The sequence below is a fragment of the Indicator indicator genome, chromosome 9, assembly GCF_027791375.1.
Source record: "Indicator indicator isolate 239-I01 chromosome 9, UM_Iind_1.1, whole genome shotgun sequence".
Taxonomy (NCBI): domain Eukaryota; kingdom Metazoa; phylum Chordata; class Aves; order Piciformes; family Indicatoridae; genus Indicator; species Indicator indicator.
This window is the reverse complement of record NC_072018.1, coordinates 30,807,204-30,826,327: the sequence shown is the minus strand read 5'-3', so window position 1 is coordinate 30,826,327 and position 19,124 is coordinate 30,807,204. Positions and strand designations below refer to the sequence as shown.

The window sequence follows — 19,124 nt, the reverse complement described above, 5'->3', positions numbered from 1 at the left end:
TAGAAGTGCTGGTGCTGGCACAAGGGTGGGTGGTGGCATTGCAGCTCAGATGGGGAGTGGTGGTGTGGGTGTGCCAGGTGAGGTTTACACAGTATGGGACTATAGCCTGGATTCTGGCAACGCTAACAGATTAAACTCTTTGTAGGATTGTGGTGGAAGACTTCTAGCTCCCAGTTAAAATACCCAGATTTCCTGTCAAAATTCCTAGATTTACAGGTGCCTGTTGATGTATATGTTCATCCAGACTGGCTTCTGTGTTCAAACAGGAGTCTTTTTGGTGCTTTGATGATAAAGATTCTGTCTCCAGTGCTTATAATGAAGGAGTTTCCTTTTGTCATTGTGCAAGCTTCTATACACGGTGTTAGGTGCTAATTTTATGTCCTCCTACTCTTGGAGAAGGTTGCATTTTCAGTCACTTGAAACAGTTTTGGTTTTGGTGGAGGGGGCGGGGGTTGTTCTTGTGTTATTGTTTGATTGGTTTCCCACTGGAGGTTACAACAGAAACAATTCATCTATAAGTTACAGTTTGTGCAATCAGTTTTACAAGATTAATTATGGTATTAGAATAAATGAAACGACACCTGTTGTATCATGACAGAAGTATGCAAACCGCAGAACTTTTCTTCTTCATTCTCCTCGTCCTACAAGATTGCCTTCAATTTTTACTGTTTCCTGCTGATGGCTGATCACCTATAAAATAGTGTTTGTGATATGAGCAGGGTTAACCCAGAGATATGGTGACAAGGGGGTAAAGCATGTAGGGTTAGTGTTTCATCTTGTGTTCCTCAGTGAGGCAATTTTATGTTAAGAATGCTTAAGGTGTTAACAAGCTTGCTCTCCACAGCTGAAGTCTTTGAGACTACCAGTCAGTCCAATGTGGATGCCACAAAGGCAAACAATTCTTGTGCTAATGACATCTTTAGAGCTAGCCTGAAGTGCAGTGTGAGATTACCTTGCTGCTCTGGTTTCGTGTTTGCTTGCTCCTCCTGCAGTCAACAGAAGATCAGATAGACAAACTGTGAATGGTTCTACCTGGGCTTTGGGGTGGTTGGTAGCAGAGCAAACACTATTACATTTTGATCCTGTTAACTCAGAAGCTCAAAACAAAGCAACAGCACGGAGTTGTGTTGCATTTCTTCAGAGTTCTTTGCTGCATCAGAATGTCACCCGGCTGGTTTATTTGCTTGGTCTCGCTGAGCTGAGCAGCACATGCAGCTGCAGAACAGATTGTGAGTAAAGTTAATGTCCAGATACATGGAGTGCCTTTAGTAAAGCTGTTTGTCAGGCTCTTGTCTCGCAGAAAACGAAATGGCAGAAGGCAGAACAGTTTACTTTTACCATGTGGACAATGTAGTGTTAATATGTGAGGAGGGATTGCTTGCGTTCAGTGTGCTCACCAGTTTGTGCTGACTTACACCTCGTCATCCCGATTAGATAATATTGGGTGCTCTTCCAGATGCACTCATGCATATTTAATCATCTTTAATTGCTGCAAACTGAAAATTTCATGAAGTACATTTTCTCTGTTCATATGTATGTGGCAGAGAAGCTTGAAAGATGCCTGTGTAGGCTTCACATTGGTAGACTTAAGGGGCAAGTCAAATTCCTGTATTTTGTCCAGGATGCACCAGTCGCTACAGCTTATAGTTAATGCCCTAAAAGTGTTATTGCACTAATTTTCCCCCCATTTAAGATCTTATCACTGTTATTTATCTGTAGGTTATTTTTATGCTTTCTCATCTAATTGGTTAGTTTCATTAGTTTATTTGTGTTGGCTCCTACATAGCAAAGAGAAAAGTCACTCTAAGGCAACAAATATTGGCAAGGAGGCTTGTGGACCTGTTGTGTTTGAACTTGCCTTCACATTTCTTTTTCAAACAAATAAAACCAACAAACAACAGTCTCTGGTTTGGTTTTCGGTTGGCATTCATTTAATTTTGTGACAGATGAACTTTTATTTTTTATATTTTAAGTAACTATTTAGATGACTCTCAGTGTTATTGCCATTTGGGTTTTTTGGACTAAGAAGGGTATGCAAAGCCAACTATAATTTGTTATTTAGTGCAAATTGAAGGCTCAGGTCACAACATTCCAGTTTTAACCTTCAAGGGAATGTTAATCTCCTGAAAATCTACTGGCAACTTTAAAATATAAAATTTCTATTGTCTCAGTCTTTACAGGAGATTATTGTGAGCTTTTGTATTTGGGGCCAATTTTGGCTTAGGAGCTTAGCACATGCACTTTAAACCTTTCACATTGATTTTCCATACTTCAGTTAGCTCTTCAGAAATTCTACAAGAGCAGACATGCTGGTTCCCATGTCCTGTCTCCAAGGGGACCTTGGGTTTCACTGCAGGTGGAGCTACCCTAAACCTGATAGTGGAACTATGAGGAATCTGTCACAGAATTTATCCAAATTGTGTTATAATGCATCTGTGTTTCAGTGAGGTGTGGCATCAGACTGAAAGGGCTGAGAATCTGTCAGCCATCAGAAATTATTTTCTTGAAATGAAATTTGATGGGAAAAATTATATGGGAATAAAGGTTCTTGTGAATTGGGACAATGCGAATGAATCTTGGACAATGCGAAACAATAGAATATGTGAAGAGGAAAATATGGAAGGTCAACTAAATTGTGACAGACTTTTCAGCTACCATGGCTGTTGTACTAAAAGCCTTTTTAATGCCATGGTCCCAACCACCAGTTAAAAAAGAATTGCAGACAGACTTGTTTACTGTATCATCTTTAGGAGTTTTTACAAGACAGTTGCAAGTCATACCTGCTAGGATCATTGTGTTCGCTTCTGAAACAGAGCATCTGTAGAGGTAGGATGACTTTTCAGGGTAGTGGCTGAAAAAGCTGCAGTATCACTGCACCCCTAACGGCAGTTCAGATGTTTTCACTGGGTTTGATTCCATACCCTACTAGAGAGGGAGTTGAGAACATCATTATCCAACCAGTGGTGTCATTAGTTACAGCTCATCTGTGAAGACAGTTCCCCAAGCCAAGGTGGAGGTTTCCCAGAGATGAAAGCATCCTAGTTTTCTGAAATGCATCTCTTCTCCCCTACCTCCAGGATTCACAGACACTGTGCCACAAACCTGTTTAGTCCATTGCACCTTTGATGGCATTTCCCAAGACTGTTGTGGAAAATGGGCTACCTTGAGTTGATGATTACCAGAGGTGTGACTGCTATTACAGAGGGAATGTGAACTCCTACCTGTTGCTGGGAATAATAGGCTAGTCCCTGCTGAATCCACCACTGCATGTGGTGGTATGCTGCTCCTGGTTCTGCTTTTCCTACTCTCTCTCTCTTGCTCACTAGCTCTTCCAGCCTGTTTGAGACACGTGAGATTTCTTAGGCTAGTGAAAAAGCCCAAAGTGTATGACAGTGATGTGAATTCTTTTAAAGAAGAAAGAAGGAAATAAAGCTTATCAAAGGCATAGTCATTCAGGATTTACACAAGACTGGTTTCAGCTAAGACCCTGTTTTTTAAAGTCTTAGAAAACTTTGGAGAAGCATGGAAAAATTCAGGGAAATGGGAAGGAAAATGGCCTCCTTCAAGCCCTACCTTGTAAAATAAGAAGTCTTCTGAAAGATTTCTTGCTGCATAACTTGGACAAGTGACTAAAAATTATTCTTGCACTCAGCTTTGCTGAACATTTCTACAACTGTGAAATGCAAATGTGGAAAGGTGACTAAGATGCATGTCACTCTTTTATTACACTGTCATGCTCTGAAGCTTTGAAAGAGGCCTTAGTTCCCTATGATAAATGTGTCTTGAGATGCTGAGAGTTTGAGTTTAGTTTTTCAAAATCAGTTACCTGATCAGTTTCTTCATTTTATTGAAGCAAATGAGGAGCTGATTGTGTTTGCTTGGTAATGACTGAAGGTAGAAGCAGAATAGTAGTAATAGGTGAGATTTTAAATCTTGTTGAGCCGCTTCTGTCATAGAATCATTAAAGCTGGAAAAGATCTCTGAGATCATTGAGTCCACCATTAAACCATGTCCCTAAGGGCCACTTCTACATGTTTTTTTAGCATGTCAAGGGCTGGTGATTCTACCACTTCCCTAGACAGCCTGTTCCAATGCTTAAACACTCTTTCAGTGAAGAATTTTTTGCTAATGTCCAATCTAAACATCCCCTGGCACAACTTAAGGCTGTTTCCTCTCATCCTCTTGCATGTTACTTGGGAGAAGAGACCAATTACCACCTTCCTTTCAGCCTCCTTTTCTCTAGGTTAAACAACCCCAGTTCCCTCAGCTGCCCCTCATATCTGTGCTCTAGAGCCTTCGCCAGCTTCGTTGGCTGCCTTTGGGCACACTACAGCACTTCAATGTCCTTCTTGGAGTGGGCGGCTCAAAATTGAACCCAGTATTTAAGGTGCAGTCTCACCAGTGCCCAGTACAGGGGAATGATCCCTGCCATGGTCCTGCTGGCCACACTGTTGGTGATCCAAGCTAGGATGCTGTTGTCCTTTTTCACCACCTGGACATATGCTGGCTCATCATCAGCTAGCTGTTGACTGACATCCATAGGACCTTTTCCACTGGGCAGTTTCCAGCTTCTCTTCCCAAAGCTTGTAGCATTGTTTGAGAGCTGCTGTGACCTAAGTGCAGTGAAGGACCCAGCACTTGGCCTTATTAATGTCTTTTAACTTCTCCTTAATTTTCTGCTGCCCGAAAAAAAAAAATGCTATGTATTTGAAAGAAATAATAACACCAAACCTTGTAAGTGAGTCCTTGCTACAATGAACTAATAGATGGGTTTGGATGTTAATGCTTATCATCTTATTTTAATGCATCCTAATTTTGCTTGTTGTTCAGGGACAGCAAGTGCACTGCTTCCCAAGGAGATGCTGCAACTAGTAAAAGTAAGGGTGGAGACAGCGTGTGATCATATCTGAAAGAGCAGGAAGATAATGTGTCTATAAGACCAACCAGCTTTAATGATATTAAACACTTAATGAGGTGAAAACTATGCTAATATGATTTTCATCTCTTCACTTACTAGCAGCATGAAAGATATCAGAAATTGGTCAAGACCATGCGTTGTAATTGAGCTAGAATGTGTAGGAAGTGTGTGATGTGCTATAAAACCAAATTCAGACTATTTCTTCAGTTAGGAGGACTCTTTCACTAAGGTAACTGGGGTAAGTAGCCTTAAAGCTGTCTGGCTACATGACCCAGTTTAGAGGCTGAATATAACCCTTTCTTAGGGGGTTATTTCATGGGACACTGTGAGCTGATGTAGCCATTCATCTCTGCTGGGAGAGGGTGTTCCTCTTCTGCCTCCTGCTCTGTAGAGGTCTACCCACTTGTTTGCATGGCCTTTCATGTTCTTCAGGCCTTTCACTGGGCCGATGTAACTGTGTGTCTGAATGCATCCATTTTTCATGCTGAATAGTTTTCTGTCATTGAAGTAACTTAGAGTGATTTACAGAGGGGTCTGGTGAGCACATTAGTGTGGTAGAAGGTGAGCAATAGGCACAGCAGCCAGGGGGAAGGACAGACCTCACTGTTTGGCAGTAGCTGTTAGGCTGGCTCACCACATCTCCCAAAAACATGCTGTCTCCTGTCAGCAGGATGCTTAGGTGAGGGTTTTTAATGTTACCTTTGTGATGATCATCATCAGACAAGATGTGTTGTACATGACACGTTTCTTTTCCTCTGAGGACAAGTGACTTTAAGGAACTCTGATGTCCTATCTGTGGGCTTTCTTAAAGGTATTTCACAAAGAGAGGTTTGATGCATGTTAGCAAGACCTTGAGTTCAGTGGGCAGTCATGGACGCAGAACTTGCCACTAGCACTGTCTCTTGAGATGAACTAAAAAATGCTGCTTATACACAGAGTGGGTATACTTCTGTTTCACATAAGGGATGTGACATGTAAAAAACCTTCTTCAGTAGCTGAGAAGCAGGTCACTGAAATACAGAATGTTAATCACTAACTAGCCAAACCAAGATAAAGCAGCTTGTTGGATATGGGATGTATGAAGAATATAATTTCATCTAAGCAAGCGTGTGTTGCGTATTAATGATAGGCAAATTGGCTTTCAGGGTGTGGAGAAAAATTAAAATAAACACTAGCTTCTGAAACTTGTCTGTCTCTTCCTTCTCCAAAAACACAGTTTAATAACAGAGGAGGAGATTTGTGCAGGTGGATTTCAGTTTCATGTGACTGCCTGCTATGAGCAGTAATCTTGAGCTTCAGCTTTCTCTGTGTTTCAAGCAGCAAAAGGCTATAATGTTTCTTTCAAGAAAGGAAGAAGAAAAAAAAGAAGAAATTTACTCTTATGTTATTTAACAGTAGCAAGAAGGCAGCAAGGTGCCATGCAATAATTAGGACTGCAGTCTTTGCCTGAGAGATTTGCAGTCTGAGTTTATAAGGTGCTGTAAGGTGAAAGAGCAAGTACAGGTGACGAAGAAGGAAGGAGCAGAGATGAAGGAGGATGAGGATTGTAATTAACATGATTAGACAAGAAGCATATTTTGGTGATTCAGCTAAGGTGGTGAACCCTGTATGGAGGTTACTCAGCATAGCCCCTCATCATCACAGTGTGAGGGCATTGCAGAGTGCCTGCTGGGTGTGAGCGGTGTGTCATGTTTATAGGTATCGGCATTTGGGTGCACTTTCCAGGTTCAGCACTGGAGTGGAAGGACATAGGACTGGTCTTGTTTGTGTCCAGGCCCTGTGTCTGTAGGCAGTGACTTTGACTATAAGTGGCTGTGTGTTTGTTTTTTTTTTTGTTTGTTGTTGGGGTTTGTTTGTTGTTGTTGTTTTTGTGGAGTTTGTTTGTTTCATTTTTGATTTTATTTTTTTTTTAATCTCTAACTCCATTTGTCATTGGGTGGATACCTTGGATGATTGTCAGTGTTATCTGAAGCTTTTGTTTTGTTTCCCCTGCCTCTGCGGCTGAGAATTCTCATATGTTCCAAGTATTCTCATTACTCATATCCCATTGCGTGGTGTCATTTGGAAGAGTGAGGCTTTCCAGCTGACTGGGAGCCCCTGGGGAAGGCTAATCCCTTTCCTCCATGCTCACACCTAAATTTTTGTTGTTGAGCCTTGAATTTCTCCAAGCAGGTGCCCCAGGACTGACAGCTGGCATGACATGCCACAATGTCACAACAGTAGCTGGGGAAAATGTGCTGCAGATGGTAGGAGCATGCAAGGCATTGAGAGAACAAGAAGAAGAGCTGTCAAAGTGGTACCATGCCTAATGGCTCCTTCCCCAGAAGAAATTTCATACTGCTTGTGTATGCTGGTTGTCCTTCAGTAAAACCGAAGTGCTCTTTCTTGTTTTGAAAAGAGTGCTTGCTTTAAAGCTGGACAGGATCCATCCCATCAGAATATCTCTAGAAGTGGAATTTGGCAATAGTCCTGTTTCTATTCTCTAGGTGATGGGTGGCTGTCAGGCTGCATGAATAAATTTGGTGTCTGGAGGAAGTAATGCTGTATATAATCCCACTGCTTTAGGAGCAGCGCTTGACACTTTCTCATTTCTTTGTAGAGCTTGATCTGCATACAAAATGTGTGGTGGATGTGGATGCAAACAAGGTTATTCTTCACCCTGTAAACACCAACCTTTCAAAAGGAGATGCCAGGTAAGATTTTTTGAATTAGGAAGAGCAGGTTGCATAAATTGAGGGTAACAACGAGGAAATGTAGGGCCTGATAGAGGGCTTTCAGTTGCAAAAATAATGTGTATTTTTCCTGCAAATTCTGTCATCCACAAACTGAGGTTGATTTTACCATGCTGGGAAGATGCTTTGAAACCTAGTTCTTACTGCATTTGCTTCCTGCTCTGAACAATGTGTTGGCAATTAATGAGTCTGTGAACTGTTTCAGTTCTTCTCAAGTGCTGTTACGGAACAGGAGAAATTGAAATCTGCAGAATAATTCGAGTGGGGACCAGTTTGGAATGAAATTAACAGTTATTCTTTCACAGTGGGCTTGTATTTATTGTGTGAAAAAGGGAATGGGAACATGCTGGTGAGGTGTGGCTCTAGGAGTGCTTTGACTCTGGGGCACTACATGCATCAAAAATACTTGGAAAGGTGGCTAAGGGTAGGGATCAATTTATGTCGGAACTGGCATCAGTTTGTATAACTACTGTGAAACTGGTAAGTCCTGTAATAACTGATAAGGTTAAGGTTGTGACTAATTGCCTGTTTGCAAGGAGGAGAAATGAAAATATATATGTATGAAACAAAACAACAGGGATGCAGGAAAAGGTGATACCATTACTGGACATCCACAGTAAATCATGATCTGTTTTCTGGGTAGAAAGTAAAAGAAGTGGTCTTAAGGGTGATAGAAATGAGAAAAAAAATCAGTTAAACACATAGGAGAGCTTTGTTTAAATGCACATATCAGAGCTTTTTCATGTAAAGTGCTCAGCAGAAGTATTCTTTACCTATCTCTGAGAATGTAAACTTCAAAAATCCAAGTGGTAGTAAATGGAAAAGCAAAAAGATCATCTGGTCCAAAATGTACTTTGTCATCAGTTGAAAGACTTATTACAGACATTGGGACTGGAGCTTTAATAAGTTACTCAAAATCAAACAGGCTGTGTGTGGTGTGGTGTTTTCATTTGTATCAATATCCGCCTCCTCCAGAAACACGTGTATTGTTTAGCTGCCAAATACCTATGTTGATTTGAGCCTTTGAAACTGCTAAAAATGGCAGGAAATTGAGATTCTCAGTCAGCCAGAGCTGTATTAACAATGTTATTCATAGTTTCGCTAAAGTGTGGCAACTAATCAAGTGCTGCATAGTTTATATTCCTAAATATAAGTTTAAAAATTCTTACTGCAGCCGTGAGAGAGAGCATCAATGTAAATCATGCCTCCTGGCAAGGGAAGAATCAATTGGCAGTGATGTTGACATCCCAGGCAAGATGGTGAGCCCACTGTGAGAAACCAGCATGCCAGCCAGAAGAATGCTTCATTTGCATGTTCACAAATACCCACTGCTAATCTAAAGCAGGAAGCAGAGTAAATTTATATGCTGTGATTTAACAGAGGAGGGGAAAGTGGATGCCCATTAAGTGCATTAAAGGTTTGCATGCAAACACTGAGACAACGTAACTCAAAAACTTAGTTGGGATAGTGAGGATTTGGAACAGGGTCCCATCTGAGAGAGCTGGGGTTCTTCAGCCTGGAAAAGAGAAGGCTCTGAGGAGACTTTATTGTGGCCTTTCAGTACTTAAAGGGGGTCTATAAGAAAGACAGGGACAATCTTTTTAGCAGGGCCTGTTGCAACAGGACAAGGGGTGATAACCTTGAACCAAAAGGGGAGAGACTTACTCTAGATACAAGGAAGAATATTTTTATGATAAGGGTGAGACACTGGCATGGGTTGTCCAGAGGTGACAGAAGCCCCATCCTGGGTCAAGCTGGATGGGGCTCTGAGCAGCCTCATCTAGTTGAAGATACCTACCTTCTGTCAACAGGGCTAAGATGATCATTAAAGGTCCTTTCCAACCTAAACCATACTGTGATTCTGTGTAATACCTTTGAGAGAGGCTGCTGCTAAATTGTCTTGGCTTCTGCAGCACCATCAGAGGAATTTAAATATCAGCTCAAGGCAAAGGTTGATTTTATTATAGTTCTTTAAATTTGGAGGTTAATTTATTCCAAGGTTCTGCTTCTGTTCCCAAATCCATCATCAACAACTTTGTGCTGTAAAACAATTCATTATGATTTCGGACTTGTCTAGTATCTAGAGCTAAAGGAGTTCTGACAAACCTAGAGTGGTTTTAATTAAGCAAGTAAGAAAATGTAAATACTGTAAATGTACTCTTTAGATCCTTGAAAAGCAGGGTAAGTTTGAAAATCTTTAAGAGCTTTGCTGCCTTTCTCATTAAGATGCCAGGGTTATTTTAGGAATAGGGAAAAGAATTATGGAAACCAGTCTGTGCTGTCACATCCCCACTTGTCATGGTTCAGCCGTGCTGTGGTAGGGAGTGACACTTAGAAAAACAACTTTTACAAATATGCATATTTCCCCAATTCCATTCACTGCTAGAAACCAAATCTGGGAGATGGAGAGGTGTAAATAAATAGTTTTATGGGTGAATTAGCCTGTGTCACAGTTACACATATTTGTCCTGTTTCCCCAGGGTGGTTCTTGCAGGCCAGAGATTGACATAATGCATCGGTCTGTCTGCAAAATCCTCAGTCAGATCAGTTAAAATGGCAAATACCTGGCATAGAGTTTTCACTTATCTCTGAGTACAAGAGGAGAAGCGGGCTTTGGAGGTTGGAAGTGATACACCACCTATCCTTTTTGAGAAGTGGGCCTGTGTGACAAGAAACGGGCCTGCGCAAACTGCATTGAGGTTCAACAAGGCCAAGTACAAGGTCTTGTACCTGGGTTGGGGCAACCACCAGTATCAGTCCACGTTGGGGGGATGAAAGGATTGAGAGCAGCCGTGTGAAGAAGGACTTGGTGGTGCTGGTGGATAAAAAGCTGACTCACGGGCCAGAGGCCAGTTGCATCCCACGCTGCATCTGAAGCAGCGTGGCCAGCAGTGCCTCTGCTCTGATGAGACCCCACCTGCAATGACATGTCCAGCTCTTGAACCCTCAGCACGTGAAGAAAGTGGACCTTCTGGAGCAGGTCTGGAGGAGGCCACAAAAATGGTCAGATAGCTGGAACACCTCTGTTGTGAGGACCCTCTGAGAGAGTTGGGGTTGTTCAGCATGGAGAAGAGAAGGCTCTGGAAGACCTTACTGTGATCTTTCAGTACAAAAAGGGGGCCTGTAAGAAAGATGAGGACAATTATTTAGCAAGGCCTGGTGTGGCAGGAAAAGGGTCAATGGCCTTAAAGCAAAAAGGAGAAAACTTAGACCAGATACAGGGAAGATTTTTTTTCACACTGAGAGTGAGGAAACACTGGCCAAGGTTGCCCAGAGAAAGGGGTAGAAGCCATATCCCTGGAACCATTCCAGGTCAGATTGACTCTGAGCAATGTTCTAGTTGATCTAGTTGAAGATGTCCCTGCTCACTGCAAGGGGGTTGGACTAGATGACCTTTAAAAGTCCCTTCCAAACCATTAAATGATTGTATGATTCCTTATGATTTCACATAGCTCTGGGAATGAACCTGTGCAAAAGAACATCAGAAATGTATTTAGTATTTTGACAGTTGTGTGGGGCCTGACTTTCAGAGACATCAAATTGTGTTGATGTAACTGCCAGTGAAACACTTTTCAGGGCTTCAGAAAAAGAGTGTCTTTAGCTATTTGCATTAATCATTAAGGATTTTTTAAAAATATGAACGATAACGGAGTGACCTCCCTTTCTCCTGCACCTAAAAACTGAATAAATTACTTACACATTTCTCTGGGGACTTGAGTGTTAAGAAACACAGGTGAAACACTTGCTTTCAGACGAAGAAGGCTCCTTCCATACAGTTTTAAACATCAAGCATCCTCTTTTTGGTTATTCCTTACTCAAGACATAACCTTTCCTGAGACAGAGAAACGCAGCAGTTTTTATTGAGCAATCCTTAAGAGTGCTGTGCAGGTTTCAGTAACCAACTGGTGAGCAACAGATTCATTTTAAAATCCATCAGATGACCTCCAGACTTTTGTTAGTAACCTTGGGCTACTGTTGGGGTCTTCGGGGGGTGTTGATTGAGGGGTGGTTGCTTGTATTAAATTGCGACTTACACTGCGTGGAAGTGGTCAGCCTTCCATTTAGTTGCTTTCACAACATTATTTGCTACAGAGCTTGGAGTTTTGTCACCAATTTCTCCAAAATGACCTCTTTAAATCAAAAGCTCCCTTCTGCAGGATGTGTGCATCTCCAGGGATTCCCTGGCAGTGAATAATGTCATTAGCATGACTTGTCTGACTTTTCTGTTTGCCTTCCATAGTCATCTGTTCTGTCTGTTGCAAAGGTCAAGGCTAAAGTTTCTTTATCAACACAGGGTTTTACTGTGTGCTACAAAGATTACTCACTGAGTTATTACGTGGTAGCTGAGGCTTGAAGGAGGGTGTGAACTCATTTTGATTTAAGGGAATAGTTAAGTCCTAGGCAACAACTGGAATGTTTATGGGAATTAAGTTTTTGGAAAAGCTTCAAATTGACATTAATTGCTCTAGGTTTCTTTGTCTCCTTTCTTTCTTTCTTTGTTTTACAATTTGCAGGCATTTTATGAACAAACCTATTAAAAATACTTTAAAAATTAAAAGTTTTTTACGGTGAGGGTGGCGACACATTGACACCCGTGGTCCAGAGAGGTGGTCGATGCTCCATTCCTGGAAACAGGCTGAATGGGGCTCTGAGCAACCTGATCTATTTGAAAATGTCCCTTTTCATTGCAGGGGGGTTTAAAGGCCCCTCAAACCTAAACCATTCTAAGATTCTATGATTTTTGACAGGTGAGAAAAAGTCTTATTATATACTGCAGGCATAACTGTAATTGGCATGTAATTATACAAACTCAGAAGTCAGTTGTGTAACTGTAAGACCCAGGCCTATGAATGAACCATTTGTAAAACAAATCATTTATTAAGTCTGCCTAACAAACCACCGTGGGTCTTTTTATTACTTAAAAATAAAGACAATATACTTAAAAATAGAATGCTGATTTCTGTGTACTTTTGTAATAATTTCTGATTTGTTAGATGCTTTCCCTGTAGTTTTGCAGAGCAGAGAGATCCCAAAGACCGGCACAGGATAAAAACTGTTCCAAGAAATGAGTGCAGCTAACTGGAGCTGATGACTGTGTTAAACAAGGCTGAAAGTTCCCTTTTCAGCTGTTATATCTTTACAATTAGTGCTTTGGAGTAGATATTTCAATAATTGAGTATCTTCATAAATAAATTTTTAGAGAGGTTTCCTTTTAAGGCATCTATTCCAGTTTAAAGTTTATTTTTGTGTATCCACACAGGCAATGTTTTTGCTTATTAAGTCGTGATACTTAAACTCAATTTGATTGTTTTCTATGGAGTTCCAGCAGTATGCCCTTGAGGCCAAGAAGGCAAATGGTCTTCTGGAGTGAATTCAGAAAAGTGTGGCCAGCAGGTAGAGGAGGTTCTCCTTCCCCTCTACTCTGCCATAGTGAGGCCACATATGGAGGATTGTGTAGAGTCTTCTTCTCTGGAGAGATTCCAAACCTGCCTGGAGGTAATCCTGGGCATCCTGCTGTGCATGACTCTGCTTTAGCAAGGAGTTTGGACTAGATGATTTCCAAAGGTCCCTTCCAACCCCCCACCACGCTGGGTTTCTGTGAAACCAAGAAGGGGCGTATTATTATCTTAGGCTTGAGGAATTTTGTAGCCTTGCAGCATCTGAGATTAATGATTTCTGCTCTGAGGAGGAACTAGATGAAGCCAAAGTACATTTTACTTATAAAGGAATACTTTTATAAGGTTATTCTGCCATTCCAAGACCCATTTTTTTCTGAGACAAATGACAGCCCTGGAAACAGTTGTGAGAAATTTTGAAATATTTTCCCTGTAATTAAAACAGGGTCACCCTTCAGAGCTTTAGGTATATAATGGTTACCTTCCTGGGGCTACTACTAGTAATATTCCCAAAGAGAAATTTCTTCCATAGTGAATTTGAAGGCATAAAAGGCATAGTTGAGGGCATAAAACCGATAATCACAGAATTTAGTGAAAAAGACCAACAAAAAAACTTCAGCCTACTTATACAGTAACTAGGTAATACATTGCCTATTTCAGATGAATGATTGACTTTAAGCAATTGAGTTGAAATAAACAGCCCAGTGTGTTAAAACTTTTCACAGATTCCCAGCCCAGTGGGATTTGGTAGGGACTTCTGGAGATAATCTAGGCCAACTCCCTTGCTAAAGCAGGGTCACCCAGAACAGGCTGCCCAGGATTGCCCAGGTGGATTTTGGAAGTCTCCAGAGAAGGAGACTCCGCAACCTCTCTAGGCAGCCTGTAATACTTTTCATAATTTGGTTTTGGACTGAAGGTTTTTTTCTTCTTAAAAAGCTGAAGAACCTTCTAATAGTCTTAAAGAAGAAATGAAGATTAGGACTGAGACAGACAGAATGCTCTCAGAAGAAGAAATGATACCAGAAAACAATTATTGGACTCAAGTACTAAGCAACATTAGTTCAGCCTTCATGAAAGGTTCATTATGAAGTGGATGAACAGTAACAAACACATGTAACTTCTAAATTAAACAACCTTGAAGGATTGGAAGGGCTTACTGGCAGTAAAATACTGCTGCTGTAGTCCTGTTGAGCCAAGCTTCGTATTCTCCTTTAACTGGAAAGTTAACCAAATGCATAGATGCCAGGTTAAATAGTAGGTGCAGCACCCAGAGCTTTTGCTAAGTTCAAAGTGTATTTAGAACCAAATATGATCTTATAGACAGTGTTTTCACCTCTTTTTTCCCAGTTGCTAAAAATTAGAACACACAAGCAAGCCCACACAAGCTCTCTCTGCCTGCTCTGTTAGCCAGAAATCTGTGACTGTTGTTGCCTGACACCGAGGCAGCACCATTGAGCATGGTGAGCTCCTGCTTGGCACAGCCTTAACAAGTTATACAATCTTTGGTCTGCACACAATGGAGGTGAAGCCAGCTTTCCTCTGTCTGCGATGTGTGTGTGACTCTAGGCTGACTCGAGAACTTTCCTTAGAGCTGGCTAAAAGCTGAAAATAAGTCATGACTTATCAGCTCTTGCTAGGGGGAGTGTTAGAGATCTCGTGCTCCCTTGATAAAAATGGAAAATGCTAATCTTAGTGTAGCTGACTGCATGGGAAATGCCTGACTAGTGAGGTGGTAAAATTTGCACATAAATCTATTCTTTATGTGAAAATTATAAATAGGGAGGGAGTGTGTTGGTTAGGGAAAAGCTCCATCAACCAGGGAAAAGCCTATATTAGCACTGGCAAGGTCACAAGAGATATACTGGGTTCAGTTTTGGGCCCCTCACTCCAAGAAAGACATTGAGGTCCTGGGGTAGGTCCAGAGAAGGGCAACAAAGCTGATAAAGGGTCTGGTGTGCAGGTTGTTTAGCCTGCAGAAAAGGAGGCTGAGGGGAGACCACCTCACTCTCTACAACTACAATAAAGGAGGTCAGCTAGGTCAGCTTCTTCTCCCTACTAACAAGTGACAGAATGAGAGGAGATGGCCTGAAGTTGCACCAGGGGAGGTTTAGATTGGTTATTACAAGAAACTTGTTTTGTGAAAGTGTTATCAAACACTAGAATAGCACCCCCACCCGACCAGGGGAGGTGGCTTAATTGCATAGATGTGGTGCTAATGGGCATGGTTTAGCATCATTTGGAGAGTTAGATAATGGTTGGACTCAGTGATCTTGAAACCTTTTCCAACCAAAGAAATTCCATGATTCTGATTTAAAGGAAGGAATCTTACTGCCTTTGAAGATGGGTGAAAATGAATTGCACTCTACATGCTTCTTTCCTAGGGTTGAATAGATTTCTGCTGTGTTGGACTGCTTGGGGTAGGAGAAATTCTGACTGGGATGTGAGTGAGTGTGTGGAAACAACACTAACTGGCTGTACTCCCCCCTCACACTAAGGGGAAGCAGCTTGCTCTGTGGGTAAGGGTTCATACTGATGTATAAACTCTAACAGTGAAAATTCTGGGTTACTTGGTAGTTTGTGGTTGTCTTACAGGGAACAGATTAATGCAACATTTCATAAAGCAGAAATGTTCCAGTAAGTTGTGGGGGGAGAGAGGCAGTGTGTATGCCCAATACTGATAGCTGACATTCAGAAAGTCATGAAGCCTGCCTCTCAACATGCAGACAAGTGTTTCGTGGGCACAAGACAACTCACAGGAAGTTCATGTTTGCAAAAACAGTGCTGTGAGATTTTCCTGTGTTGTTGACTTTATGCAGCTCTGTTGCATCTCTGTATACGATTCGTACTTCAAGCATGACCCTGTTCTGTGAAGTCATGTTTCTGATAAGCTCCCTCAAGTAGTTATTGCTGCTTTTTATTAACCAAGTTACTGACAGCATAAATAAGCTAGAAGAAGGGGAATAAAGAAGCCTCACCTAATCTGGACAGAGTAATTTAAATGGTTGAAAGAAATTATGGTAAAGCCATTGCTTTTTCAGACTGTTATTAGAGTGCATTTTGTAGGAAGTCACATTAAACCTGGGTTATGAAACACACTCCCTACCTGTGCATTAAAGCTGGACTGTATCCAGCTGCCAGTCATCTGTGTCTTACTGAAAAATGTCTTCTGATGTAAAAATTGTATTTTGAAATACTTCAGGTGAGTTGCTGCAGTACCTAGAAATAATTTTCTTCCCTGAAAGATTGAAAATCGCCTTTTTGTCCCGTAGAGATCTTAAATTGGAGAGAAGTCAGGACAGACAAGGGATGGAGATTGTCCTGAGGACTGTTAGACTAACAAACATGGGCCTGGTGCTATGCACCTCCTAAGTCTTTGGTTGCATGAGCAAGGGATGATACTGAACAAGGAGGTGAATGCTTGACATGTGAAATACTTGTGTAAAATTGGGAAGTAGGAGTTCTGGGAGAGAGGGGGGTTGCTGCAATTCAAGTTGTGCTTTTGAGTAAGTGTGTTTGCTACAATTCACATCCTTTTACTTGAATAAAAGTGAAAATGGGAGCTGGAAACACACCACAAATTCTTGTCATAGACAAAATCATGAAAACATTGAGCTGTGCTTGTGTGTGTGTGTCTATGTTTAGCCCATATCAAGGACTAAACTTCAGCAGTTGCTCCATCCAGTGACCCCTACCCAGCAGAGGAGGATGGGGAAGAGAAGACCCATGGGTTGAAATGAAAATGGATTTAATGAAACAACAGAACTGATATCAATACCAATACAAAGTTATATTCAGCCCAAAAAGGTACAGCACAGTCAATGGGAAAGTAGTCCTTGAGAGCAGGAAAAGGAAGAGAAGCAGAGTCAGGAGGAGCTGAAGGAGGAGGCTCCCCTCTCTTCAGCAAACTTTCCCCTTTATAATGAGTGTGCTGTTTCTGGTCTGGGATAAACTGGTAGCCCCAAACTGCCAAAGGCCTACAGCCCATGGCTGGCCTAAGATTCTGTCCCAGCAAAAGCAGGACAGTGTGTCAATGTGCTTTCAACAGACCTGTATCCTCTTTTGTGTCACTTAAGAAAATCAAGTGGTGAGACTGCGTTACCATGTTCTTTTTATAGACAGTTCCCTGCTCACCAGTTGGGTCACACCTATTTACTTCTACCTTTTTTATGGCTGACATAGCCATTACAAATTAAGGTTACCTGTTATTTATAAACCCCATGCCAATATTGTAAGTGAAAACTATGTTTAACATGAGCCAGTTCCTCTTGAAATGGGAACTGGGTGGCCATGCCACTACTGGGAATCATCCTTGGCCACCTTATATCACCTTGCTGAACATGGAGGAGGCCTTTTCTTGGTCTCATTGCTGATCCAAGCAAGTTGGTACTAGCCTGCTGTATTTGAGGGAAAGAGTAAAGAGAATAGATGAATAATTAATTTGGTTCACATATCATGGCATCTGAAGTATAAACTTCAACTTGTGTTTTGTGGATTCCTGAACTCTGGTACTTTTTCTTGTTGTTTAGCCTGGAGAAGAGAAGGCTCTGGGGAAACCTAATAGTGGCCTTCCAGTACATGAAGGAAGCCTGCAGCAAGGCTGAAGAGGGACTAAAGGCCTGTAGTGACAGGACAAGAGGCAATGGTTTGAAATTAGAGAAGAGCAGATTTAGATTGAATGTTAGGAACAGGTTCTTTACCATGAGGGTGGTGGAACCCTGGAACAGGTCGCTCAGGGAGGTAGTTGAGACCCCATCCCTGGAGATATTCTTGACAATAGCTTGACAAAGCTCTGAGCAACCTGATTGAGTAGAGGATGTCCCTGCTCACTGTAGGGGGGATTGGACTAGAAGACCTTTGGAGGGCCTTTCCAACTCAAGCCATGCTATGATTCTATCTGTAAAATACCTGTAATCTTAATTCCTTACTAAATTGAAGGCTTTTAATAGGCTGTGTAATCTAGCAGCAAGTTCTGGAGTACCCTGAATATTGTTGTCTTGGACTTGCTTACAGACAGTGTTTGGAGGTTCATGGTAATAGTTGCTAAGAAGCCTGTCTTTCATGCACTTTTCTGGAGCTGGCAAAGGCTTCTGATGGTAAATTAGCTAAGGAGTGGACTTCGGATACAAATAGAATGTCATTTGTAGTCTGACCCTATTGCAAAGCAGTACCTGTAAGCCAGGGCCCAGAGTTAGAGCAAAACCAAACCAACACCTCCTCTTTGTGGCATATTGAAGCTATAAGAATGAACATTTTGAGAGGACTGTCAACAGTTTTGTTTTTAAAGCTGTCTGAAACTTAAAGACTATCAGTCCCTGTAAGCTTCAAGGAGACTGTGATGATGTGTTAATTGTTTTCTTGACTTGTTAAATCCACCAGTTAAAACAGACAAAGCCATTTCCTTTAAGAAGAGTTGTCTGGAATTTGGCTCAGTGTCAATCTTTTTCTGGACTTCACTTCCATGGAATTACTGTTTGACCTGGTCTTTTCCAGTTTAGCCCAATGGCTTTTTTGCCTGTGCTGCAGTATAGGTTTCTCTCTTATGAAGATAATTTGATTTGAAATTCTTCAACATTCTTTGGCATAGTAGAAACCAAGTCAGAACTCTGTTTGAATTCTTGAAACACTAACAAATTACCTTGTGCCATTTTGACAACAGCATGAACCAAACAAAGCACTGGGTAGGTAATGAAAGCTGAGCTTTAAGTTTAAAATACTTGTTTTCCTATGTTGATATAATATGTTAAGAAAAGAATAAAGGCTTTAAAGTATATTTCCTTTTAACAAATCAAATCATGCAAGTTAAGGGACTAGTGGTCAGAAGCTGAGAGAAGTAAAGAAGGATAGGGGAACAAGTTCGATCTTAGTATCTGCCTTCAGTATTCTAAGTAAATGTTGCAGCATCTTAATTTTCAGTTCTTAAATACTAATGCTTTGTGAGGCAAGACTGTAATAAAGTGTTCAGTGGTCAGAATGATGTTGAAGAATACTCCTGCAGGCTGAAGGGTTATTTTAGTGGCTGGTGCTGCTGTGTTCTGTGGAAGTTAATAGATGCCGTTCAGGACAGCCTTAAAACCTCAG

At 41.4% G+C, this 19,124-nt stretch overlaps 1 protein-coding gene across 1 annotated transcript in view; it reads left to right on the top strand.

Annotated features, from left to right (window-relative positions):
• KIF13B (kinesin family member 13B) overlaps positions 1-19,124 on the top strand; it is a 145,121-nt gene that overhangs the window by 4,164 nt on the left and 121,833 nt on the right. The window contains exon 4 of the mRNA XM_054383379.1: positions 7,518-7,611. Coding sequence (XP_054239354.1) covers positions 7,518-7,611 — 94 coding nt within the window. The remainder of the gene's footprint in view (positions 1-7,517; positions 7,612-19,124) is intronic.